The 28,000-nt window shown below is 34.9% G+C and overlaps 1 protein-coding gene across 2 annotated transcripts; it reads left to right on the plus strand.

Moving 5' to 3' along the window:
* The first annotated feature begins 389 nt into the window (after positions 1-389).
* Positions 390-17,574, plus strand: npffr2a (neuropeptide FF receptor 2a). Of its 2 annotated transcripts, none has more exons than XM_051110497.1 (4): positions 390-837; positions 1,405-1,936; positions 6,820-6,919; positions 12,049-17,574. In XM_051110497.1, the coding sequence occupies exons 2-4, from the start codon at positions 1,606-1,608 to the stop codon at positions 12,887-12,889; spliced, it is 1,272 nt and encodes a 423-aa protein (XP_050966454.1). In that variant the 5' UTR covers positions 390-837; positions 1,405-1,605; the 3' UTR covers positions 12,890-17,574. The 2 variants fall into 2 exon arrangements, with proteins under 2 accessions (XP_050966454.1, XP_050966455.1); XM_051110498.1 differs by having other exon boundaries at positions 1,599-1,936.
* The last annotated feature ends 10,426 nt before the right edge of the window (positions 17,575-28,000 follow it).

Here is a 28,000-nt window from a genome sequence, read left to right on the forward strand (position 1 = left end):
ATACTGATTTGGGACAGCATACGGGTAGGTAAATGATGACAGAATTTACATTTTTGAAGAACTATGCCTTTAACCGATCGAGGAAACTTGGGGGAATGACTGCCCTGTTCACAAACACGAGTGAATGGTGCCCTCTATTGCTGAAAGTATTGTTAACGTACGCTTAGCTATGTCAACATAAATAACATCCCAGAATGGTGATAACATCATCATGAAGAACCTGGATGAGCATTAACAAAGTTATACATTTAATTGTGCTAAATAATATGGCTTGATTAAATGTCGCAATAATCAGGCTCAAAGGCTCAGGTTCAAAACAAAAGCCCACAGTGCAAAATAATAATAATAATACGAAATACTTTGTGCTTAACTGTTTACCTTTTGGCGGTGATGTTCTCAATGTTCCGTAGTCTGGAGCTGAAAATCACACTGGACGTAGCCTAAGTAGCGCCCAGAGCCCAATTCAACGCTGTGTCCATCCCCGCGCGCGCGCTGACGCTTAAAAGCGCATCATCACTCCGCCAGTCTCAATTCTCAATTCTCTCTCCCTCTCTCGTGCCTGCACATTGTTCACTGACAGTCCGCTGAAGAGTGTGGAGTGGAACTGTCTGCTTCGCTTCGCATGGGAAACTTGCTGAAACTACAAATTATGACACGCAGTATGCCGGAGTTCGCGTTAAGATGAAATTCATTTGTAAACAATAAGTGAGTTGTTACACATCTAAAAGGCTTTCCAAAGACTCCTTATGTCTCTACGTGGAAGAACGGGCGAACAAGGAGGTGTTCGTTTTTACCTGGGAACAGGTAGTACTATAGGGAAACTGAGTGTAAAAAAAGGTAAGAAAGACTGTATTATTGTATGTTTGGCTACAAGGTACTCTGTTTTTATTTGCTAATGTATATAAAAATGTTAATGCCACAATGTGACTGAGATACAATAAGCTACAGAATAGCAGCGGAGAAATGTGTATTATTAATAAACTAGCTTTAGACTAGACTAGTCTAGTACTTTATACTTTTTATACTTTACTGTGAAAGTTTCATTTTTACATGAATATAACAGGAGTTATCCTTTTCTGATAAAACTGATTTTTATTTTTTAGCTCTTGAAAGTACATTTATAATTATTCTTATAAACATTTTGTGATGACTGATGTTAATTCTGTATCACAAATGAACTCGGATCATCTTGATAACAGCCAATAAAATAATTTAAATTACATTAAACCTCAGACTCAGAGTCATCCCAAGTGCATTTAGTTGATGTCTGCGTCTTTAGCATTCTTGAATGATTACAGAGGCATGATTTCAGAGTGTAGATAACTGCAAGCTACTTTATGAAAAGTAGGGTAATGGTAGGGTGTTATTTGTCGTTAATCATTCACTTTAATCATTTGCTTACAGTATGCACGGTTAATTACACATCTGGAAGTCAGAGGGATAAGGAGATAAACAGATTTGTTCGGTAGCAGCTGCGTGTCAGAGAGGGTGAAAGCAAAAAAGGGGAAAGACAATAAAGGAAAGACAAATGCTTGATCCTGACTGAAGAGAACAGTGGGAATAAAGCCCATCTCTCAATCCTATTCTATTATCCTCAGATCTAAAATGAACGAAACACTGGACCTGAACTTTACCCTTGTGAACGATGGGAACTGGACTTTTATCAACGGCTCCAATGAGTTCTATTTACCTCAGAACAACATTACATATGTTGGATATTACCTGCATCAGCCATCTGTAGCAGCAGTCTTTATAGTGTCCTACCTGCTCATATTCCTGGTCTGCATGGTTGGAAATGGAGTGGTGTGCTTTATTGTGTTACGGAGCAAAAACATGCGCACCGTCACCAACCTTTTCATCCTTAACCTCGCCATCAGTGACCTTCTTGTTGGGATTTTCTGCATGCCTACAACTCTTCTTGACAACATTATTACAGGTCAGTGCAATGCCAGGAACCTTGTAATCTTTGCATCTTCTGTAAAGTTACTTGTTCCGGCTAAGGTTTGTTTTTCACTGTTTCTTGTGTGCTTGAATTTTCAACTGACATTTACGGATCTCCTTAGGGCTGTCGTGACCAGAGAAGGCATCTCTTCGAGTAGCCTTAAGGTTTTAAGTTAACACTGAGTTTATGCTGTATTTGGCAGTAGAGGATGCTGTTCGCCTTTAGAACGACAGAGCTTTAAGACAGGACCAATATGACAAGTCTGTCCAGAATTTTCATAAAAATTAACATTCATGAGACTATAAAAATGTTTTTGGTGTGACAGGGAATCACCATTTTTCCGAAATACGATCTCTATGCTCTTACATTTGACTCACAATTAATGATAGCCACAAGACTGATGCAAATCACGCATGGTGTTATAAACAATACATATACAGGTAAACTGGGGTCTTAGCATAGTCTGTTTATTCCAAACACATCGTGGCATTGCTTGAATTTCACTGGCGTGTTTATCTTGCAGACGTGTTTATGAGCTGTTCTGAAACAGCCTAAAGAAAGAACTGGCACCGATATAGCTTGGGGAATCTAAAACAAAATGGCATGGCATCTTGATTATGAGATTGTTGCTAGTTATGCAAGATATTTGTTTGTCCTCGCAAATGACTCATTTCTCTGGTGAGTATGAATGTAAGCACAACAGGTTAATTAGAAAATAATTGATAATACCAAATTATAACTGACAACATAGACTTCTGTGATCTACTGTCACTATATTTATTTGAATATTATTTTTATGTGCATTATGTGTTTGAGTGAGTATAAATTTAGTTAAAGGACCCCAAAGGTCACATACTTGATTACATAACTATTCACTCACTGTCAAGAGTGCTGTCTACATGAACTATAAACATTTATATGTCACGCACATATTTACAGAAAATGCCATTTTGGTTCTAGCAATTTTATGATAAACTGTTTATATTTCATGAATCATGGCTGGAAACAGACATACAATACAGAGCCTAATATCAGCAGTTAAAATATATTCGTAAATCCTCTTTTAAATTATTCTTAAATGTTTTAAGATAACTGGAATTTGTTTAGTTTTTATCTTGTACAACATAGCTGGACCATAAATGGCCATATTAATAACTGATATACTATATTGATTTTGTATAATTTGAATCATAGAAATTCATACAAATTTGCACGAATGTGACACAGAACAACAAAACCAGTCATAAGGGTCAATTTTGAAATTGAGATTTTCACGTCATCAGAAAGCTTGTTAGGATAGGGCAATATGAAAATCTGTAATCTGAGGGTGCAAAAAATTAAAATATTGAGAAAATCGACTTTTTTATTCTTACTATTTTATTACTGTTTAGTGAAACAAATAGGATTCTATGAAAGCAGTCTTTCTTTGGAACTCTCTGATGAGTGGAACAGGAAGTGTGTGTTTCCATAGAGGCAAAGTCAGTGACAAAATTAGAGTTGACTATACTTTAATGGCCTATAGCATACCAGATTAGTGTGACAACAATGGTTGCACTCAGTTGGGAGTTGTGTGCATTGGTGGCTGCAAGCAGTGACAGATTCCAGAACATAAGCTTGACTATGCTGCGTAAAATTGGAATACAAAACATACTGTATGTAGCAAATTTCCTGGCTGTCTTTACTTCCCTGTTGTAGTATAGTATATCCTATCAGCACCATGCTATTAATAATTATAACACATCTTGTCATTTGTGCAGGTGTGAAATCTTGAGATGTCTTATTTTTATATTGTAAAACGTGAGGTGCATATGGAGTTTTAAAACACTGTGAGGAAGATGAGAAATGTTCACTAGGGTAGATGCCTGTATGTAAGAAACAAATACTTTTGCAATACAGTTTAAAATTAGTTTGGGTGTCATTGGCAGTCTTTTTACACAAATCACTGCTTTTTTGAGTGATGGTATAAATATGATTATTTTCTGTGTGGTATTGTAACTTTCAGAAATAATGACTGGGTTTCTCTGTAATATCTTTGTGTGGGTTGGTTATTTATAATGTGTATCTCTTTGATTGCTTGAAAATTATGTTTTCAACTTTGCATACAGGAAATCTGAAATGGTGCCACTGTAGTGCATTGTTTACTTGCTAATAGATTTATCATTATTGATTTTTTTACCCCTTATTTGTTTTAAGTTTTTGTCTCAAGTGTAGCCTGATAGCAATTCAGTGTAAGGGACATTTCATGCACTTCACACATTCCCATGGAATTAATTAGACACTGAATTCAATTTTATACGCGATTGTGACTATTAGTAAGCCCTAGTGGGATGAGATGAAAGCTTTTCTCTCTGTCCAAAGTACTGCATTCTAATTAGATGTTTATTTATTCAGACTAAAATGTAGTTAGCATTACACTTGGTACAACCAAAGTGTGATCACAGCACAGTAATTGAATTAACACTCTTGTTAATACAAAGCAATTAAACTACTCAGTTAAACCAAAATAATGGGTGAAAACAGCATTTTGTCCTTTTTTGTATGTCTGTGAAAAGCACTCATTAAATAGGGTCAGTAAACAATATTCAAATAAGGTCTGTAAAAACATTTCATATTAGTCATCCAAAGCCCAGAGGAAGCACAAGTTTGCTTTTTTGTTTCTCAGCTTCTTAAGCGCTCCTTGGGGCTCATAAGTTTTCATCTTTTGGCATAATTTCTACTGGGAGAGGAGGTTGTAGTAGGGCATGTAAAAACAAAGTACTTAGTGATTTAATATAATGTGAATTCAAGTGTTCATTTTCAAGTTCCATGTTGACATATATTCAAGGCTAAATTAAATAAAAATATTTCGGGAACACTTTACAATGAGGTGTCATTTGTTAACATTACTTAGTTGTTCATTGTTTGTTCATGTTAGTTCACAGTGCATTAACTAATGTTAACAAACAACTTTTAACAATGCATTTGGAAATGCTAAAGTTAACATTAACTAAGATTAATAAATGCTGTAGAAGTATTGTTCTTTCTTAGTTCTTGTTAACTAATGTAGTTAACTAATGTTAACTAATGAAACTCATTATAAAGTGTTACAAACATTTCTCATACTATCAAAAAACAAGCACAGTAATATTTCACTTAATTGTATTGAATGTGCATATATTGTGTACTAAAGCACTTGATAAGTAAATTACTTGATTACTGAATTTTAACTGTGGTGTGTTATTTTGTAATACACAGAAATGTAATGTTTTAAATGTACAAATGACAAAAATAATTATTGAATTATTGAATTATTTAAAGTACAGCAAAAACAGTATAATTTAGAAATATTTTCACTGTTTAAAATAACTGTTTTCTATTTGAAAATATATTTTAAAATGTATTTTATTCCTGTGATTTCAAAGCTGATTTTTTAGCATCATTACTTCAGTCACATGATCATTAAGAAACCATTCTTATATTCTGAAAAAAAACAAAAAAGCATTTATTATTATTATGTTGAAAACTTTTGTAATATTATAACTGTTTTTATCATCACTTTTAATAAATTTAAAGCATCTTTGCTAAATAAAAGTATTAATGTCTATAAAATGTCTATATATATATATATATATATATATATATATATATATATATATATAATAAAAATTCAATTGAATGGTGTAGTGTATAAGGTTACAAAATGCTTTTGAATGGTATGGTGTATAATGTTACAAAAGCGCTTTGTTTTAGATAAATGCTGATCTTTGTACATTTACTCAACTGTTTTTAATTTTGATAATAATAATAATAATAATAATAATAAATGCTTCTTGAACAGAAAATCAGGATATTAGAATGATTTCTGAAGGATCATGTGACATTGAAGACTTGAGTAATGATGCTGAAAATGTAGTATTGATCACAGGAACGAATTACATTTTAAAAATATATTCAAATAGAAAAAAGTTATTTTAAATAGTAAAAATATGTAAAAATATAAAAAATAAGTACTTTTGATCAAATAAATGCAGGCTTGGTGAGCAGAAGATACTTCTTTAAAAACATTAAAGTTCATAAAGTTCCACTGAATGCATTTAATATACAGTTATATTATTTCATTTAATTGGGAATAACAAGCAATTAAGTGTCCTAAATCATGATAAAGTATACTTATTCACAAGGTGTACGACCTTGTGTAGATGTATGTAACCTAACATACATGGACTAAAAGCACATTCTGTATGAATGGCCCCTAAGAGTCACAATAAACAACATGCAAATGAATTCGGTCTCCTATACAGACACTCCCCTCCCCCACAGCGAAAATTGTTAAGCCTTTCCCTAAGCCAATTCACCTCCTCCAATCATACACAAAATACATGAAATCCCACCAGATGGGAAGTGTGAGAGCAACTGACCCACATGCTGTATACCAAGGCAATTTTGAAGGCATCTTGCTGTTCAGGCCCACAGCAGTACGTTGATTACTCTTCAGCTAATTCCTGATTAAGGTTTAAAGGCAAAACTGGCTAAATAAACTGAACTGACATTCAGTATCGTTAACCGTAGTTTTCAGGCAAATTAATTATAAACTTATTAGCTAGATTTATGTCTATTTTTCAAATGTGGCCCTTTTATAATTTGCCATTTTGTCAACATCCAAAATACCATCCACTGGATATGAAATATATTACATCAGCTGCTTGGGTGACTCAGTGAAAGATGCGTGTCAAATGACACTCAACATGATGAACTACATCATTGCAAATGCTATGAAAGTTCAACAGTGAATATATAATGGGACACCCTTGTACAGTCATTTTTAATGTAATCCAATTAATGTCTGTATAATTTAGCCCGGATCATCTCTCAGTATGTGATCTCTATCCTCTCCCCAGGTTGGCCATTTGGAAGCATGGTCTGCAAAATGAGCGGTATGGTCCAGGGCATATCAGTCGCAGCCTCCGTTTTCACCTTGGTTGCCATAGCGGTTGACAGGTAATGTCATGGTAATATCATCATGTCCCTCAGGTCAGGCATTAATGATACACTGTCAAAAGATCATATCACTTGAATGACAGTTGCTATTTAAAAATAGTTAAAAAGCATTTGGGCTTGAATATTTATCCAACATAATATTCAAAGGCCATTTCTGTTTACATCTTTATTTTCTGTGTCATTTGAGTGAACTATTCATTTAACAACAGTGCTTTCATTTGAATACCTTTAAATGGGTAGTTCAACCAAAAATGAAAATTCAGTCATTAATTACTCACATGTTGTTCCAAAACCGTAAGATCTTAGTTCATCTTTGAAACACAAATGAAGATATTTTTGATTAAATCAGTGTTAATTTTGACTAAATGCCATTTAGTTTTAGTCATATTTTAGCCATCTGAATTGTTCTAGCTTTAGTCTAGTTTTAGTTGACTAAATATCATAAGATTTTAGTCGACTAAATCTACAGTAGATTTAGACAGCTAAAATCGAATGGGTTTAGTTACAGTGTAATGCATTTATTAACCATTTCTAAAATTACCAAACTCATTGTATAGGTTTGATATTAAGGTCTTATCATGATAGACAAAGATTCAACTGCTGTGATTCACAACATGCCTTAAATTAAATGAAACTACTTTTCATAAAGAAACAACATGGTCTTCTTTTCAATGAAATACAAATGGTTATATAGGCTGATTATGCATTCTTTATAACAACTTTTTTACCACATTCTTCATTCTTTCAAGCAGACATATTTATTTATATAAATAAATTTAGATTAATCTTTATTAGGGCTACTAAAGTGATTCAGTCAAGAGCTGTGAGTGATTTTCTGTCTTTTTGTTGTTGTTGCTTGATTAACATCAATGGCACAGACAATAGCAACTTAATTAGACTGCTGTTCCTTTAAAACCAAATTCACGGATGCAATGTGCTGATACATGTTTGATATTCTCCCAATTGTTTACGTTCACCTAAGACGTAACAAAGTGCGTTTAAGTGAATATGCGTCAAAACGGACGCATTTTTTGTGTGTATTTTTCCGTTCATGAGACGTGAAAGAGTACTTGTGCGCTATGTCAGAGGCACTGCTTCTGTGTCTGCGCTCAGAAAACCGGACCGAACTGAAGTCTCTTTTGTGTAGTCAAATTTATCCATATGTCTGCTCTTCTCTTACTCCCAGATTTTGACATTATTGAAAGTTTTATGAGACGTGCAGCAAATATACGCTAGCTTATGTCCTGACGGATAGATCAACAGGCTATGATACGGTTCAAATGTACGCATCTAACCTCTTCACCACACAGCAGATTCATTCTGAATGAATCTCTTCACAAATCGTCCCTCCCTAACATTTTCGTCTCATTTTTATTTGTTGACGAAAATGTCAAGAGATTTTCGTCATAGATTTTGTCAGTAAAAAGAATGAGTTTTTGTTTCATTCTTGTCTTATTTTTGACGTCAAAAAAAATGGCATAGATGAAAATTATTTGTCAACGAAATTATCACTGGATGAAATCCATCAAAAATGTTGTGATAGCTGCGTTGCTGTCTATGCAGGGTCAGAAAGCTCTCGGATTTTCAAAAATATCTTAATTTGTGTTCTGAAGATGAACAAAGGTCTTATGGGTTTGGAACATCATGAGGGTGAATAATTAATGACAGAATTTTTATTTTTGGGTGAACTATCCCTTTAAGTCATCCTCTTGAAGGTTTGGTAAATCATTGTTTGAAAACCACTTATTTAAAATAATTAGTTGTGTTTGTCTAATAAAAGTTTTGCCATTCATGAAACCATTTTAGTTACAGTAAATTGCTGCATTCAGTTCACAGAGACAGTTTAAGAATGCTTTGCAAGTAAACGGAAACTCAGCTTTGATTTTGTTAACACGACTTAATTTTAAAATGAATCGAGAAGGATGTAAGACGATTGATATTACCTCTTTGTTAATCATGAAAGACTCACTGAACCTGCAGAGCAGCACACAGTAGTATATAGATCATAAGAGCGGCTTGATATTTGATGAATCTGATAAGAGACGAGCACCATGCTGTGGTGTGTCTTAGTCCAGACTGTTGCTATTGGAAAGGTTCTGTTCCTTTAGATCGGACAGCTGGACTTTCATACCCACCTGATGTCATTGTCATATCATCACGACATGGGGCCTTTGGGGAAAGCAGTGAGATGAAAACATTAACTGTTGGATCAGGTGTGTGTGTGTGTGTGTGTTATATCGCTGTAGTGCATCTGTTCCTGCTTAATACTACCAGACAGTGAATCAGAGTGTTATATTAACCCTGATCTCCACTTACATTTTTACACATGGCATCACATTTAATTACTTGTTAACTAGTCAGCGGAGGTCATGTTTTTCATTCACAGTTTCTTCTAAGCTCTCTATATGGTCCCTTTCTGTATTTTTCCTTCACTGCAGCAGAGGGAATATATGTAATATGTAATTGATCGTTAGGACTATCCATATAGTTTATTACTAACTGGTGCATAACATCAACCTCTAAGGCAATCATTTTAGTCTGGTCTCATTTTCAATTTAGTTTTTATTCTGACCATTCCTATACATAGATAGATAGATAGATAGATAGATAGATAGATGATCAGGAACTGATTAGGATTGATTTAAAGTTAGGTATGTTACAAATCTGTAAAATTTTGGTTTGTAATATTTAAAATTTCTTTTTTTATTTTTAAAATGGCACAAAATAATGATTGTAGTCCTCTTGGAGTGTACAATACAACATAAATCAGAGTGTATTGTGGGTGAAATGGGTGCAGTGCGCTATATAAGGAATGAAATTGTCCACTAACAATACTAACAGTAGGGAATGCTTTCAGACACAGCTTGCAGTAATACATTCTGTATGGCATCGGAAATAAATGTGACTGTAACAGGTTTCTGAAGGAGGATGTATTATATGCTGTGCAATAAGGTGTTTATTGAAAGTATTCCCACATGTCGCTAGAGCAGCTGAAAAGCCTGCAAGGCATGCATTTAAGCATTTAATACGGTGTGCTTACTTTTTGCAGTGTTGTTTGATTTCTATCCTACCTAGTATTTATGTAGATGGTTTGGGAAAATGCAAGGGTACACGGAGGCCATCAGCCTTCTCATTTCAAATAGCTTTTTTGTTTGTTGTCTATTCTGCAGATAATGACAGTTTACCACAACAATAGCTGGATAAATCCTCCGTGCACCAAGAAGATTGCTGTAAATTATCAGTATTTCTAAATGCTGTCACATTCAAGTGTTGTTTAAGCTTTTGTACATAAAGCTTCCACATCAGTTACTCTACTACATCAGAGATTTTATCAATACGTCTTATTATTTTTTTCAGATAATAGCTTTCCAGTTGGTTTTGCAATAATAAGTGCTTCTTTCAAGAAAATGCCTTTTCAGTTCTCACTGAAGCATCCAAAGTATCACATTAGTATTTATCCTTTGTTTTAAATGTTTCTTTAAGAAGAGTTGGTTTCTTGGTTACAAATCAGTTGTACTTGAAGACCATTAAGAGTGCTGATTAAGCTGGTGTACTTTTCATTTGTGCTTAATTAAAGGCCAGTGGTGTATTTTTTTTTTTTGTTTGTTTGTTTTTTTTACCTACACAGTACTATTTTGCATTGAAGCCTGTTTCCAGAAAAAAATGTAATTGCAACTTTTAATCTCACAATTATGGTTTTTCTTGCATTTCTGAGTTTCTCTTAATACTGAGTTTGTACCTATTATGCCCTTTTTTACAAGACGTAATATAACTCTTAGGTGTCCCCAGAATGTTCCTGTGAAGTTTCAGCTCAAAATACCCCATAGATCATTTATTATATTATTTTGAAAATGGCCATTTTGAGTGGAAGCAGAAACATGCTTTTTTTGTGCATGTATTTCTAAATGCAAATCAGCTGCTGCTCCCCGCCCCCTTTTCGAGAATAGGGCTGTGCCTTTACAGCTCGTACTTATACTGTGCCAAAAAACATCTGTTTGGTTTTGATTATTATGTCTATCACGTTGAAATCATGCGGATTTTGAATCCATAGCAGTTTAAACGTCTGATATTCGCTTTTCTGAGCACACACGCACAGAAAGCAGCTGTCACATTGCATGTGAGTACTAAACTAAATTCTCTTTTATGTCTTATTACGCTTAAACTTTCAAATACACACAAGTTCATGTTAAAAACATACATAATATAAATTATAAACACAGACAGTCATGTGTGTGAAGATCATGGTGTTAGAACTGGTACACAATTGTTGCTTGTGAAAACAAAATGCCAACACTGTGGGAGGAAATGTGCAGATTAAGGGGCAGTAATATTATAATAAGATCCCCTTCCTACATCACTAGGGGAGCGAAAGCTGAGAGGGTCACATGCTTGCAGAGAAAGGCTTACCAAAACAAAGTTACTAGGTTGTCCTTTTTCATTTTTCCTGGGTTGGTAGGTGCACCAGGAACCCAATTATAGCACTTCAACATGGAAAAAATCATATTTTCATGATATTTCCCCTTTAAATGACCCATTTCATGAACATAAGGACTTGTCTGCATCACAAATAAGGTCACAACACTTGAAAAAAAGTCTAAATTGCGAGATGTAACTTCAAAATTAAGAGAACTTGGAAATGAGAGCAATGTAGTCAGAATTGTGGGATAAGAAGTCACAGTTACCATTTTTTATTGATTTATGTATTTTTATTCTGTGGCTGATACAACTATAAATGGGTTATTAAAGCCAATCATACTTACAATGTATAGAAAATCCAACATTCTGGGCTTTAGAAACCTTTTCAGGTCATATTTATTCAGAAAGTACTATTAACTGAGACATATTTGTTGAGAGAACACGAACAAGAACAAAGCATCTTTTGAAATACCCACAAATGTACTGAAGAGTAGAAACACTGAAAAAGCCTCATTCAGTCTGTTCAGTGTGAGTGCATGATAGGATAAACCATTGTGAGGAACTAATACACTCTTTTTTTAAAACAGTTCAAATAAATACACTCTTTTTAAAATCACTACAAAGCCACCTCATGTTATTTGTTTCATATCTGACACAGCTGATTCTTCAAAGAGCTGGTAAATGTTTAACTTGTTGCCGGTTGTCTTTTGCAGATTCAGATGTATTGTGTATCCCTTCAAGCAAAAATTGACAATAACAACAGCCACCGTTATCATTGTGATAATCTGGGTCTTGGCAGTGTCCATCATGTTTCCCTCTGGCATCATGCTTAAGGTGACTAAAGAACAAAGTATCCGCGTGTTCCTGGGAGACGGCAACCGAACGAGCCCTTTCTACTGGTGCAGAGAAAACTGGCCTACCCAGGAGATGAGGAAGATCTACACCACCGTCCTGTTTGCCAACATCTACCTGGCTCCTCTATCCCTCATAGTGATCATGTACGCAAGGATTGGGATCACTCTGTTTAAAACGGCCATGCCGGCAGGGGCCAAACCTGGCCATGATAACCGCCACTCTGTGTCAAAGAAAAAACAAAGAGTGATCAAAATGCTCCTCATCGTGGCCTTGCTCTTCAGCTTGTCCTGGTTGCCTTTGTGGACGCTGATGATGCTAACAGACTACATGAAGCTTACTGAACATCAGTACAGGCTTATTAACATCTACATCTACCCGTTTGCCCACTGGCTAGCCTTTTTCAACAGCAGCGTCAACCCGATAATCTACGGGTTCTTCAATGAGAACTTCCGCCGCGGATTCCAGGCCGTGTTTAAGTTCGGCCTCTGTCCTGTCGGCGGTCAGCATCGGACCTATTCTCATAGGGTGCAGGGCAATTCAGTGCAACCGGTGAACCCGCAACCCTCCACAGAGCCCATCTCTCTTAACAGCATAGAGAACAACAGCTCGAGGAGGATGAACCACGTCAATGAGCAAGACTTAGTGATGGAAGATTTAGAGAAAGTGTCTGAATGCAGTATGGAAGGAGCTTCTCTTTAAGCAGCCCAATAGAGAGGAACAGTATGATAGCAGGCTCATTGCATCTGAAATTACAGACTATTATTTACTTAAATTTTTTAACATTATACAGTTGTGTATAAAATGGATTCTACACATTTTTATTTGAATAGTCATTTGCTGCTAACATGAATGTACTTACTGATTTTCTCAGATTTGATTGGGCACATCTGGCAGTTCAACTGTAGTCTTGCAAACTTTTCAATCTGTAAAGATAAATTCAGTTTAAAAACCTGTAACATTATTGTAAAATTGTATATATACAAAGAGTCATTATGTGCATTCAGTACTGTACAGTGATGTAAACATCTGGTGTTTTAGAGTACATCATTTTATTTATTGATTTATTTTTATATGCACATGAAAGTATCAGAACTGCCATAATCCAGAATCATTCATTGTTTCTGGATTACAATGTAGAATTTTAGGCACAGCACTTGTATCTTAATATTAACATTAAACCTTCATACCTCATCTTTGACAGATCCTTCGTAACGCTGGAATAATTTCAGTGGGAGGGTTTTATGGACCATATTTGTTAAAGGGATAGTTCACCCAAAAATGAAAATTTTGTCATTAATTACTCACCCTCACATCGTTCAAAACCTGTAAGACCTTCATTCATCTTCGGAACACAAATTAAGATATTTTTGATGAAATCTGAGAGCTTTCTGACCCTGCATAGACAGCAACGCAACTACCATGTACTACTTTTCTGGGCCTTGAATGTTTCAGCTGTGTTGCTGTCTATTTGGGCTGTCCCCTAATAGCTGACTAACTATTAGTTGACGAGAAGAGGCCTGGTCGACCAAAACTTATTAGTCGCTTAGTCGCAGAAAAAAAAAACACACAGGAAGTGGGGAAGTCACGCAGTTAATGACGCACAAGATCATAACCACTGGTCTATGTGGTAATGTAGTACATCGGGCAGAACATCAAAACACTCACCTATCATTCATCAACCACAAATAGGGCTTTTCATCTGAAACATGTAAGTAGCAGCAACTTTACATGACTGCTCAATCTAATGCTAACCTAAAAAAATGTGCATTATTTAATTGTCTGTGCGGAGTGTGGAAGATTTTACTGCGCGTTTGCTGCATGACAGATGGAGGCGCCGGTGTGGTCACTTGCTCTTAAAATATTTGGTCATAAAGTTAAAAGTAATACATCTTGCGAATCTGTAAAGTCTCTATATTTATTTGTGTGCACTCAGAATAACAACGAAACGTTGCGCCTTTGTAAAATAATGAAAGCAAACAGGATGCGCTTTCTGCCGTCTTAGTCTCTGTGAACTTGAGCACGAAACTACGAAACTCTGTGTATACTTGCCTTACAGACATAAAAAATATATCTGTTAAATGAATCAATTCCTCCAATGCCTTCTTACTGTTTTTCCTGACACATTCATAATTACTATATCTGCCAGTACACTGTGGCAAGCTTTTTTGTGTGCGTACGAGCGCTTGTTAGGCTATGTAGGCAATTAAAGGCTCATTATTATGATTTATATGGTTTATTAATAAACGTGCGACTAATAGTCGACTAATGCTTCAAATGAATGACTACTAGTCAACCAGAAAAATCTTTAGTCGAGGACAGCCTTACTGTCTATGCAGGGCCAGAAAGCTCTCGGATTTCATCAAAAATATGAATATTTGTCTTTCTGAAGAAGAACAAAGGTCTTACGGGTTTGGTATGACATGACGGTGAGTAATTAATGACAGAAATTTCATTTTGGGCAAACCATCCCTTCAACTCGTGCCAAAACAGGGTAAAATGAGCCATGACAGAGATTAATCTTGATTGTTTGCCATTGCCACAGATAGCAGAACGTAATAGTCATAGTAACTCACACTGGCCTTTCTGCCCTGTGTGTCAGTGTTGACTGACAGATGCTCTTAGCTGAAGGCTTTGTATGGCAACAAGAGTTTTTGATGCACATGAGTCTGGATGTAGCACTGTGATTCACTTGCCTAAAGCTGATGTGTTCTTCGAACATGCTTTCCTCAAGTTTGTTTTGTGCCAAAACCATTCATAAAGTAATTATTCATTACTTTTTTTTTACCTTCTCCTTTCGCATGTTGAATAACTTCTGGGTTTCCTGCCACTACCCCATCCTTCAGCCTGCATTATTTTGTGACAGCTTCGCAAAATGTGAATTGTTGTCATGAAACTGTTAAAGTGAGACTGCAGAGAGTTTAAAGATAAACACAGCTCTCTTTTGAGATCCTTCAGCGGTGACAGCACAAGGTTTGGAAATGATTGTGTGTCTGTTCTGTTTTGTACTTGTTACTTGCAGTGATTCAGCTGAACCTATGTTGATGTATTCATCTGACATCAGAAAGTTCAGTTTCAAGACTTTTTTTTAAGTAGTAAGTCTTAAAAATAAATATTTTTAAACTGGGAAGAAAATTCTGGAAGTTCTACTCTAGTTTCAGAATATATGTCAGCGTTGATTTCAGTGAATGAACGAATGTCCTACATCCACTGTGAATGGCAGCAAAAATCTTTTCTCTCCCGTAAATAGAGCAAACCATTTCCATTTACCAGACTATTTTGATTCAAATTGTGTGACGGGAGTTTGCTGGATTACTTATTTGAGCCATCAAAGATGTTCAAGAAAACCAACATGCAGAGCATTTGTTCTCAAGTAATTCCAGCGCCTGTTGTCGACTGTAGATTAAATCTATCATCAGTCAGCGCTGTGTTTTTGTGATTATCATAGCAGATGGGAGATGAGTATGTTAATTCTGCCCTCTTCTTGACAGCAGACGCTACATAAACCAATGCAATCTCAACATGATTAAGGCAGCAGCACCACTGACACCACTGTAAAGTGAGATCGAAAATTAGCCAAAAGTGCGTGTTAGAAGGATGTTAATAAAAAAAAGAAAAAGCCTGTGATTACAAGGTGACTCTGACTTTATGGACTCCAGATGTGTCACACACTCTTGAAGGGTTTGCCAAGGACACACTTCTTGAAGAAACATTTCTTTTTAATCTCTGTTTATTGCACATAAACTCAGAGTACTTACTGTGGAATTGTTCATTTCTGTATTTCTAATGATGTATTAGCAAAAGCAATGCCGTAAACTTTGTCTGTATTTAAGGCTTTGTGAATCTTGTTATATGAGTGTTGGCTACATGCTAATAGTGAGTACAGTTGTTTCAAACGTGATTGTGACTGACTCATTTTGATTTTATAAACACCTTGCAACAAATAGTAAAGCAATCTGTGTTCAGGGTTACATTTTTTTTTATCTCAAAACTAACTGAATATGGATTAAAAAGGGTCTGACCTTCAGAGTGCTGTTCATGTTGTGAAGATCCCATCATGCTTTGGTGTAGATTAATAAAGCAGTGTAACAATTGCTTTTTTTGATTTGATTTGATTTTTTTATTTATTTTTTTATTTTACATCATTACATCAGACACAGCTTCAAAGGTCCCTCACTGGTGCATCATGTAACAACACTGGAATGCCTTTTATGCTTTTTGGGTTTGAGTCAATGGCGCGTCACATCAGACATCACTGATTCTGTCACCGTTTCCTTATCCTGAATGGAAAAAATGATGCAATTCATTCTGTAAAGGTGCAAGATACCTGCCACAAACCTCTAGACTTTGTATGTCTTGAAGTGTAGAGCGTTACAATGAAAGGCGAGATTTGTCTGATCACACTGCAATCTGATTCATCACGGATCTATTCACACTGAACTTTCTGCTGTCTTTTCTTCTGTAACCAATGAGGAAGAAGAGATCTGCTTTTGGTAATGTAATCAGGCATCTCCTGGCCCCGGGCCTGGCTCCAGCAGTGCCTCTGACGTTGCTGGAAATAGGACAATTCTGGCAATGATTTGACCTGCTGTGCTTTCAGTCTCTGTGAATGCATAGTGCTGGTGCAAATCTAGTGACGTGCACGAGTATGATGTTCCGAGTAGCGAGCCAAAAAACTGTCAGAAAGCGTAAAATCACAAAGTATGAGGAGGGGGTTGAAGCGGATGATGATTTCATTCAGGTCAAAGCTGAGGAACTTGAGAAATGACTCATCATGATTACTATTTTAATGTGATGTGCTAGTGATGTACACGTGATGTAGACAACTCCGAGTGCCACTGAGGCAGGACATTTGTCGTGATCCGGTCACTGACCTTAACGGCATGTGTAAACATTTTCATCATGTGCTAGATGATAGTAAAACATGTTGGCTGGAATGATAGTGCTGCTGAAACAGACATCATTCATACAGAAGTGTAGTTGTGGCAAAGTTTTAAAACTGAGGAAAGTGAATAAATCAAAATGACTGTATTTATATTGTTATGTTTGTTTCCAGTGATCACTGTCATTTGTCAGAGTCCAAGGTTTGTGAGTTTCAGAATGATGTAATAAAAATATCATGTGCTCAGGGTAATAAATCAATGTGAAAGGGCTTGAATACAAGTCTGTTCTTCATTTGCCTCTGTGTTTTGAGGGTCTGAGGTGATGCTTCTTTTTTGTCCGGACCAATTCATTTTGTTAATATATTAAAATGCCAGTAATACGTACAATGATTTGAATACACCTCTTCTATTATGAGCATGTTTTTAATTTCTGAATTTAAATTCTAAATTTTGGGGGCATGAAGTAAAAAAATGTCAAGGTGATATAACTGTTCTAAAATCATAATGGAGAAAAAAAAGTCTTATTAAAAGTGTGGGATTCTTAATAAAAAGATGGACAAAAATAGTTTGGCACAATCTTTCATTTCACTGCTTAAGCGGTGTCTTTCATTTCTGTGCTCAAAAGTGTTGTTAAAATATGAATATTAAAAAAACTTTTCTAAGCCAAATCAGTCATTTGGTGAGAGAAACAAGCAGGAACATGCAGGGAATAAATAAATAAATAAATAAATAAATAAATAGATAAAAAGGCAATGATCAAAAAGTAATTCCAAAAATTTGACCTTTTCAAGACGAGACAAGGTTTGTTATGTCTAGTGCTATGTCGAACCTCTAAACTGCTTGTTCTTTTTATAAGATCATGGTAGGGATGGGTGATACCGGTAAAAAATTTCTCCACGATAAGAATTAGTCTTCCCACAATAATTTTCAGTTTAAGCTGCTCCTTAGCTGGTTTATGCTGGTTTATGCTGGTCCTTGAGTTTATGCTGGTCCTTGACCAGCAACATGACCAGCATAAACCAGTTAAGGACCAGCATAAACCAGTAAAGGACCAGCTTAAACCAGCATCAAAACATACCTACCAGCATATGCTGTTTTTTTCACCAGGGAAGGCTAAAATCGTACTATTTTATAGTATTATAAAGGCTATGTCGATTAGCATTGCATTATAAATATAAATATGCTTGAAGAACACAGACAAACCATATATTGTAACAATCATATGTTAATTGTCTTCAAGTGTCCTTAGTTAAAATTCCTCTATCTGCATTTTATTCAGCTACAGCGATAACTGGATTTAAGATTCCTGGAGCGTAGTCAGTACTACTACTTCTGCTATAAAGCATATGTGGAGTTTCTGCGCAAGGTCTCTGGCTTCCGAATCAGAAAGAGCTTTATTGTCAAGTGTGTTTCACACACAAGGAAATAGTTTTAATGTTAGGAGCTTCCAGTACAGAAAGTACAAACAATTGATATTAATTTTTGTCATTGATATTGGTATCGCAATAAATACCAGAAATTATTGTGATACATTTTTAAGCTCTTATCGCCCATCCCTCGATCACGGGGATGTTGGCACATCATGTGATGCGATTAAACACATTTTAATTTATAGATAATCTAACATTTTGAAAATATATTTTAAAACGTTTTTTAAAATAATGATTAAGGTATAAGGAAAATGTTATTATGCTTTCTTTGATGTTACATCATAGGTGGTGTTGTGGTCCAGGGTCACAATTTGTAGCCCAAAGTCACAATCTTTGATGTTACATCATATGTGGTTTTGTGGTCCAGGGTCACAATTTTCCTCGAAATATGGTAAAAACATTTTATTTCTATTTTTTACCAGTATGAATTAGGAGTGCACTTTTAAAACTATAGTTTTAAAATATTTTTCCATTTCTTTATCTCAAACACTTATATTTGTCGTTGAATCTTGTAAATAGATTGAGTATTAAAGAAGTTAATTAAATAGGCGAACATTTAAAAATGTATCCGTCTGGCTGCAGTTATCTTTTAGCTGAAGTTGTTGAGTTTTTGCATGAAGGATGTCAAAAGGGTGTCTGATAAGAATTTGTCTTACTGAGGAAAGAGCTTTGTACCCACATGACACTGCTAAACATTTTCGGATTTGTCTAAAATGGAGTTGTTAAGGCCATGATAACCAGGAGTCGGAAATCATAGTCGCTCTAAAGTGATCACAAAAGAATCAAAGAGACTCAATGTGAAGTGGTAAAGTGATGTTATGTGACCAGCACTGATGTCAAATTCCACTGGCTTTTTGTGCTCAATCATCTTTAAAATCCGCTGTTACAGTTTGGAAAAAAGGTGTGAAGAAATGTCACAGTCAACCCACAGAAGCAATAAATGGAATTTATTCAACACTGACTCTGAACTTTTGTATACTAAATGTTTTCATTAAGTATTTTTTAGTATCATTCAGAACTGGTTGTACTTTTTCTTCTAAACAACAATCTGAATCTGTTTTGAACATATGAACCCTGAAGCGTGCACTATATTTTGCCACTGAAATTCCCTTTCCATAGTCTAAATCCAGCATGAACGGGCTTATCTCCTGCTTTTGTCCCACTTGGTTGCAGAGCCTCAAAGCCTGTTAAGGTTCTGGACGTGGTCATTTAGACAACAAAGAAAGCTCTGAAATCTTGGCCTTGGACCGTTTCTTCTGCCGAATGGCTGTAGGAGTGAGCGTCCACGACATCAATCAAACGTTTCCTCTGCAGGCTGCTCCACTGATCTCTCATGGGAACATTAAAACCTTGTCAGAGTAATTGGTCGTTGAATTAGAAGACAAACAAATTAAATTCTCACTTGTATGCACAAAATAGTAAAAACAGGAGTAATGAGACATTGTGCCTTTCTTTCAGTGTTTTTAATTGGAGCATGAGGAATATTATGTTGCATGACCATTAACAGAGTTATTGTTCGGTTCTGGAAAGGCATTAACATCTGATTCTTCTTCTTTTCTACCTTTGCATCTGAAGCCTCTAGACTCTAAAGCTTCACTTTCAGAGATGAAGTCAGGTGATTTAGTACTTTTTGAAGTTCACAATCTTTATCATAATTTGCTCTCCTACATGTCTTCTCAAACCTTAATGATCTTCTTTATCTCACAAAGGGGGTTATTTATAGCAGGCTATATAGAAGTTGCTCTTTTCCATACAATGAAAGTGAACTGTGACCACGGCTGTCAGGCAAGACTTTTTAAATGAGTAACTTACATTTCGGTCAGTTTTTCAAAGAAAGCTATTGTATCATATGGCTTGAGATAAAGCACACAAGTTTATACTATACTCTTCTGACACATTTGTGGTTCTTTTTTCTCTGTTTTGAAGCTTGAAAGACCCTAGTCCCCATCGATTTTCTACCTAATTGGAAATACGTGTCTGCAGAATTTTCTGCAAAACTGAAAAAACGTAGGGGAGAGTGGAGTAAGTTGAGCAGTTGGTAAGTTGGCCCACCCCCTGTATCTTGGCAACTTTACACTTTTCTGTCACGTGACCATGTATTTGGAAACACACATAATTTCTGCCAGACTGTGAAAACTGGTTTCATCTTTGTTGCCACAAAATGTGCAGGTACTAGGAATATCAAGATATTTGGAAACGGTTGAGTTAACAGGATATATTTTATGCAGTATTTTAAAGTGGACTTCTTTGGTCTTATTAGGAAGAAAATATTTGTGAGGCAACAACCACGTTCTTCTCCAATCTATATTATTAATTAAGGCAGCCCAATGGGATCTTCCTCGAGGAACAATATGGTCTCTCTTCTGAAATATCTGCTGAGCATGTTTATTACATTTCTTGTCATAAATGCCAATGCTGCCCAACAACAAAGCCCATTCCTGTATATCTTTGTTGGTGTATAAAATATGGCCTTTAACCAGATGCATTAAACCGGTGGGAATAGCTCTAAGAACAGTATTATATAAGGAACACGAAAATCATGGACAGTCATGAAACGTTCATATGACAAGACATTACCAAAATCGTCAAATAAAGAAAAAACATAGATTAAACCTCTATTAAACCAATTAGTGAAAAAAAAGAGACTTGTTCCTAACAGTTATATCCATATTATCCCACAAGAGAGTTTTATGTGGTGAGGAGTTGTGAACGTAACACAACTTCCATGCAAGAAGAGCCTGCTGATGAAAATTAGCTAATTTAACTGGAAGTTTATTATACATATAATTACATTTTAAGATAAAGGGGAGGCCTCCGATTTTTAAAAAAATATAATTAGGAATAAAGAACTATATAGAATTTGGACTTATTAAACACCTTCTTAGCCAGTTTATTTTTAAGGCGTAAACCGTATTATGAAAGTTTATAGCTTCAATTCTCCATCACTTCTACAATTAGATATCACTGCATTTTTAAGTTTATGAGACCTGTTTTTCCAGATAAAATTGAGGAAATTGAGTTTATTAATAGCTTTAATAGTACAATCACTGACATATAAAGAGAATGAAGAATAGACGAAGCGAGAAAGACCTTTTGCTTTAGAGAAGAAAACCCTACCATAAAGAGAGAGGTCTCTTTGTAACTAAAGATTTAAAATATTTTGAGTCTTCTTTGCTCTGCTAGAAAAATTAAGTTGCTGTCTGGCTATTACATTTTAGATACATTTTGATACCAATTGTGTTTCAACTGGAATACCTTCAATTGATACGTCATCACTTTTTGTGCAGTGACATTATCTCACATTTGGACACATTTAGCTTTAACCCAGAAGCACACGAAAAGTGTTTAATTATCTGAATGGCTTTATAAAGTTGATTTTTAAAAAAGAGTGGTGTTATCAGCTAGCTGAGAAATTTTAATTTCCCTATCAAAGACGGAAATTTCCTTCAGATTCTGATTGTGCATAATACTTTAATTCAGTAATCAAAATAAATAAAAAGGGGGAAATTGGGCAACCCTGTCTTATAGAAAATCTTTGTGAGGTGAACATATTAACTATGACAAAGCTGGTAATTCCTTTATAAAACATTTCAATTATATTGATAAAGGAAGACCCGAAACCAAACGATTTAAAAGACTGCAGAAGAAATTCATGCTCAGTGGTGTCAAAGACCTTATAAAAGTCTAAAAAAAAAAGTATAATATCTTTAGATTTCACAAAGTCAGCATAATCCAATAAATCAAAAATAAGTCTTATGCTATTACTAATGTGCCTTCCTTTAATAAAACCTGACTGTGTTTCTGAAATAATATGACTAAGCTTAAATTTTGTAATTGGTCTCCAGATTTCCATCTTTTCATAGAAAATAGAGAACATTTAATTTCTCACAATTATCCATATTGAATTCAGAAGTGTAAAGGTCATTATAAAAGGCAGTAACAAAATTAGAAATTAATTTTGGATCTGTACATTTGACACCATTAATATTCAGAGCTGACAAAGATTTTTTTCTGCTATTCCTTTTTTTCTAAAGCAAAAAAAAAAAAAAAATATTGGAATTGGTCTCTCCTTCCTCAAGCCATTTGGCTCTAGATCTAATAAAACTCCCTCTAGCCAAGTCCACATAAGCTTGATTAATTTGAAGATTTAACTCCCTTAAGTGCAATACTTCTTCCTTAGTGAGGATTTTTTTGCAATAAAATATTTATTTTATTTAAGAGTTCATTTATTTTTTTTTATTCTTAAAGGCTTTAAGATCTTTACTTCTTCTAATAGCAATCTGCCTAGCCTTATATCTAAAAAAAATCCCATTTCACTTTATAACTGTCTTCAGTTTTTTTAGAGAATATACCCAAAAGTAAGCTTTTAATACTATCATTAAAGGAAGCATCTTTTAAGAATGAATTATTACATTTTCAATAACTACATAACCTTGGAATTTTATCATGTTGCTAGATAATTTTAAACTTATTTGTTTATGGTCTGACAGAGGAGCAAATGAGTGAGAAATATCTTTTGCAAATTGAAGAGCTGAGGAAGAGAGCAAAAAGAGGTACATTCTTGATTGGGAGGATCTATTTCTACTGGATCTATTTCTACTGGAATTTGTGTAAATCAGGGTGGGAAAAAACGCCATGTATTAGTAAGAGAAAACACTGCACATAATGCTAAAATATTACTATTTAAATGAAGACCGTCATTGCATCTAGGAGGAAATCTGTCCAAAGTGCCGTCAACACATTCATTAAAATCGCCGCCTACAGAATCACAAAAGAGTCAGGGTATTTAACAAGTGTTTCTTTTAGTTCAGAGGTTAGCTGAGAAAACAGAGACCTATTATCCAATTAAGAATTACAACCATAAATATTACAAATAACAAAGTTAGTGTTATCCTGTTTAAATGATAAAATATTCCATCTCTCTAAAGTCAGATGACTTTACCCCAAGTATTTGCCCTTTAAATTTGTGTAAGAGAACTGAAACTCCAGCAGTGGTTAAAGCCATGACTACAATAAATAGTAGTACCCCACTGATTATTCCAAAACTTTACATCCATTTCACATGATTGTGTTTCCTGAATGAGGATTATATCAGACTTACTGCTCTTACAGAACAAAAAAACTGCTTTCCTTTTTACAGCATCACGTAAACCCCTTACGTTTAAAGAAACAACAGAAAACAAATTAAACTTAAATTCCATTAATCACCAAAAAAAAGATCTAATACCTCTTAAATCTGAACAGACAAAATTCTAAATTGAGATAGGAACAATATATAACCGAACATAATTCTCGAGCACAAAATTAAATAATATATACTTCACAACGTTGCATGTTACTCTAATGCAAGTACGCATTAGAGTATGTCAGTTTAAATACAGCCATGCAATAAAAGAATAAAAAAAGGTAAATTTGATTTTATATTGCAAAATTCTGACTTTATTCATGCAATTCCTAAATCAAGGAAAAACAACTCATCATTCTCTCTTTTCTCCTCGACTCAGAATAGGAGTTTATATCCCATGCTTCTGGCTTTTTTCCCCTCAGAATTAACAAATATACTAATTTTGAGTTAAATCGAGTTATAAAGTCTAAATTAGGAGATATAAACTTGAAAAAGTCAGAATTGTGAGATAAAATATATATTATGTAAAAATGTTAGTAGTAATAAGTTTAAATAATATTTCTGTAACTGTAGGGCTAATACAATACATTCCCTATGAACAGCATATGTGAATATTATGTAGACCTCAAAATTCAAAATTATTTGCATTTGACACCAAACGGCATGGATTTTACCCGTTTACCTCCACTTGTTACCGGTATTTTTCTGCAACCACTATGCTCGCGCAGCTGCAGGTGACATAACTGTGACGTCTTTTTCTCACAAAAAGGGGATATTTATAGCTGTATATAGGCTACATACAATGAAAGTGAACAGTGACCACAGCTGTCGGCAAGATTTTCAAATTAATGACTTACATTTATTTCACACAAAGTATCATAAGGCTTAACTGGACAGGATACAGCGCACAAATTCAGACTTTTTTTTCTGTTTGGAGTAACTGTGGCACAGAAGAACTCTGTAGGAGGTTTAAGCAGAAAGGAAAAGACCTTAGGAGGAGGCAAAACTCATCTGGGGAAGCTTTCCCTCCTCAGGCTGACACTAGATGTGTTAACTGAAATCATTTAACAATATTTTATGAATACTGACAGAAAATTCCATATTTCCCTTCATTTAGGCAACTAACAACAAGAAGTTTTGTCTAACTGGTGCCTTTTCCTTAACAGCAACAACAATAATAACAAAATACATTATAAGGGATTAGAAGTGAAGAAAAGAGGAAGGAAAGCTTTAGAGCAAAAAAAAAAAAAAAAAATTAATTATTCCTTTGAATTATTCCTTTCAATTCATGCCATTATCTGATTGCGACACTGCAAACAGATGCCTTTATTTTAAATGTATCTAGGCAACACCAAGGCTTATGCATCAGACAAGCTATAGATTGGAGAACTGAAATTCCCTCCAGGTAACTGTTTGAATAAACATTAGAAGTTCATTATATGATTCAGAATAAATTAATGAGCTTGCTTCATCAGAAGAGCTTGCATAATGTAAAGGGCAGCAGAGGAGGAGGTCAAGTTCTCTTCTATCATCCCACACATCTGATAAAGTTATGGCACTAGACACTGTTCAATGCACTCGGGTTTTGACAATGCCCTAGTGCATTTAAATTCAATGTGTGAATTGCCTTTTAATTGAAGAACAAGGTTAAGGTCATGTACAAAAACATAAAAATTCAGGGTTTAAACCATATACTTTTTTATTTATAATGCAAGCATTATATAAGAAAACAGATATTACAAAACATCTTAGACTTAAAGGGAAAAGTTTTATTCTATTGTAAACCTAAAAGACTTTCTTTCGCTGAACACAAAATAATCTAAATAAATGTCTATATTTTAAAAGAAACCTTTTTGTGTTTATTTGTCCATATACAATTAAGGTCAGTGCATTATGTGTGTTGTTTTAGACCTTTGATCTTCATTATATGGGCAGTGAAAAACTTTTCATAACAGTTCCAACATTCTAAAATAAAATTTATATTACAGTTCTGCAGAAGACAGTTCCCGCCAGGGAAATATTTCATCCTAAAAGTAAAAATTCTTATAAACTCAAAATAAATGACCAGAAGTGGAAATATGTCCCTGAAGACAAATAATTGTGCTTATATAAAGCTAATCACAAATTCACGGCATGAGAAATGGTGTGTGAGCCAGTCCTTATTCCATCAATGATAAATTACAGTCTGCCAGAGTTTTTCTTACAGGTGTCTGAAAAGCAATTATTTCACAGGAAGCTGCTGCTCCATGTTTAAAAACAAACAACTTTAGTTTTCCAATTCGGTGGTCTCAGGGTGTACAACTAAAAAAAAATCAAAAGTATTTTACAGAATAAAGATCTGTAGAGGATTTCCAGTAAACTAGTTACCAGTCTAAAATGCGCCCTCACACTGAATTATTCAGTATACACTACAAGGACAAACTTGTATTGAGTGATCTGTTTTTCTGTATTCTGACAGGTTGTTTACAATCTGTGAAAAGATCAAGTGCAAAGGCCAGTGTTTCAGAGTCTCTGAAACTTTGAGAACAATAGATCACATTGGCCGCAACTGACAAACCTTGCCATTTTCTCATGAGGAAGGGTTGAACTTCGCACTATGTTTATTAAACACTTGGTTTGGAGGGTTTACAAGACAAACTAGTTTGGAATTTAGTCATAAACAGGCAGTTACTGAACAATTTAATTAATGCAAAGAGAATTAGTCCATCTATACTTTGAGGATGCTAGTGATTTGTTGCACTTATTTTGTTTTCTATACAGCTTCAGTAGTAAAATTCTTGTTGTTTTCCATGAAGGCTGAACTGTAATGACAGACTACGCATGCATGCATCATGTTGCAAGCGCTTTAGTACACAAGCTCATTAATGCCTCAATGTAATATTTATTGTTTTTCTAATAGCTTTAGCAAAACAGTGTCAGTCTTTGAACACTGTGGTTTTAAAACATTTTCCCTAGTAATTTCAATCCACATTCAATGCTTGCTTTGAATACAGCCATTAGTATATTTTTCTATTATTCTTACTGTTGTTTGCCAAATTTAAAGCATATTCACGTTCTATTTTCTCTTATGCACTTTTTCTCACCCAAAAAATGATTCAGTTTGCTACAAATAATGATTTGATTTGATTAACCCTTTCACTCATCAAGGTATTAAACATAATCAGAGCTTGTTATGGTCATTACATTATTTTGTGTTCTGTCCATTGTTATAGCCGTTCTGACAGAGGTTTAATTAACTGCCCTTATGCAATGATTTGAGACTTACTGAAGTTGTTTCCTCTCATAAATTAGATTCTTTTCATGAATTAATTCATACCGAACTGAAGAGGCAAATGAATACACATATTGAAAGGTTCAATTATATTTGACTGAATCTGACTCAAGAATATAACAATATAAATGGGTATAACTCAAGTATATAGGACTTGGCTTGTGAATTCAAGGAGAATCCAAGCTGTCAGTTTAACATGTCAGTGATGGGGGATGTGGGTCTTGGCCAACCTAGTTTCCGTCCCAGAGGCCATGTCTGTTTGAAGCCTAAAGAGCCATATGCTTGGAGAATGCAAACAAACCATTGGCGTAGCTCAGGCTAACTGGGAAATATGGCATGCAGCTCACTTATCATAGGAAACTCTCAGTATAGTGATACAGACAGTGTCATTTGTGGAATGTGGAATGAGTCATTAATAATACCTGAAATGATGGAGCTAAGAGCAGTGCAATAGAATAGCAATCTCTCTTAAGCTCCACTCACACCATCAGAAAACACATACAAACACACACACACACACACACTGTTTCCCAATACTAAATACTATTATTAAATACTATGATTATTTATACTATAAAATATTATTTAGTGAATAATAATATTTAATAAACAACAACAGCCATCATAAAAGTTGCTAGGCAATTCAGTCAAATTACTGAACAGACAGATGCAACGCTTTGATATACAGTATTAAATGTACATATAATATAATGTGATGAGATTTTGCCCTTAGCCAAAACTCTTTGCTCTGGAACAAATAATAGATTAATGAGATCAAAGACTGCCCATTAGATTTAACCAAAACAAATTATATCTCATGTTTAACCACTACAGAGACATCAGAACCAGCAGCAAATTTTGGAAGATCTGGCCAGGGTGAGGCTGCTCTTGATGGGTTCATTAGCGCTGCATGGCCGTTGATGCCCTGGAGCTCACATCTCTGAAAACATAGAAGCAAATTTTCAAATAGATGTTATCTTTATTAACAAACTGCATATTTAAATCCACATATTATCGCACTCTTCTTAGAAAGAAATTATACAACAGTTCTTTCTGGTCCTTGAATCTCATTGGCTGATAAATGAGTGATATTAGAATCCAGCA

This window comes from Labeo rohita, chromosome 5 (genome assembly GCF_022985175.1).
Source record: "Labeo rohita strain BAU-BD-2019 chromosome 5, IGBB_LRoh.1.0, whole genome shotgun sequence".
Lineage (NCBI taxonomy): Eukaryota > Metazoa > Chordata > Actinopteri > Cypriniformes > Cyprinidae > Labeo > Labeo rohita.

What these genes read in the sequence shown, in the direction of transcription:
- npffr2a (XM_051110497.1), top strand. Translation starts at nt 1,606, where the DNA reads ATGAACGAAACACTGGACCTGAACTTTACCCTTGTGAACGATGGGAAC. An exon ending in TCTTGACAACATTATTACAG is followed by an intron (nt 1,937 to 6,819) that starts GTCAGTGCAATG and finishes TCCTCTCCCCAG; the next exon opens with GTTGGCCATTTGGAAGCATG. An exon ending in GTTGCCATAGCGGTTGACAG is followed by an intron (nt 6,920 to 12,048) that starts GTAATGTCATGG and finishes TGTCTTTTGCAG; the next exon opens with ATTCAGATGTATTGTGTATC.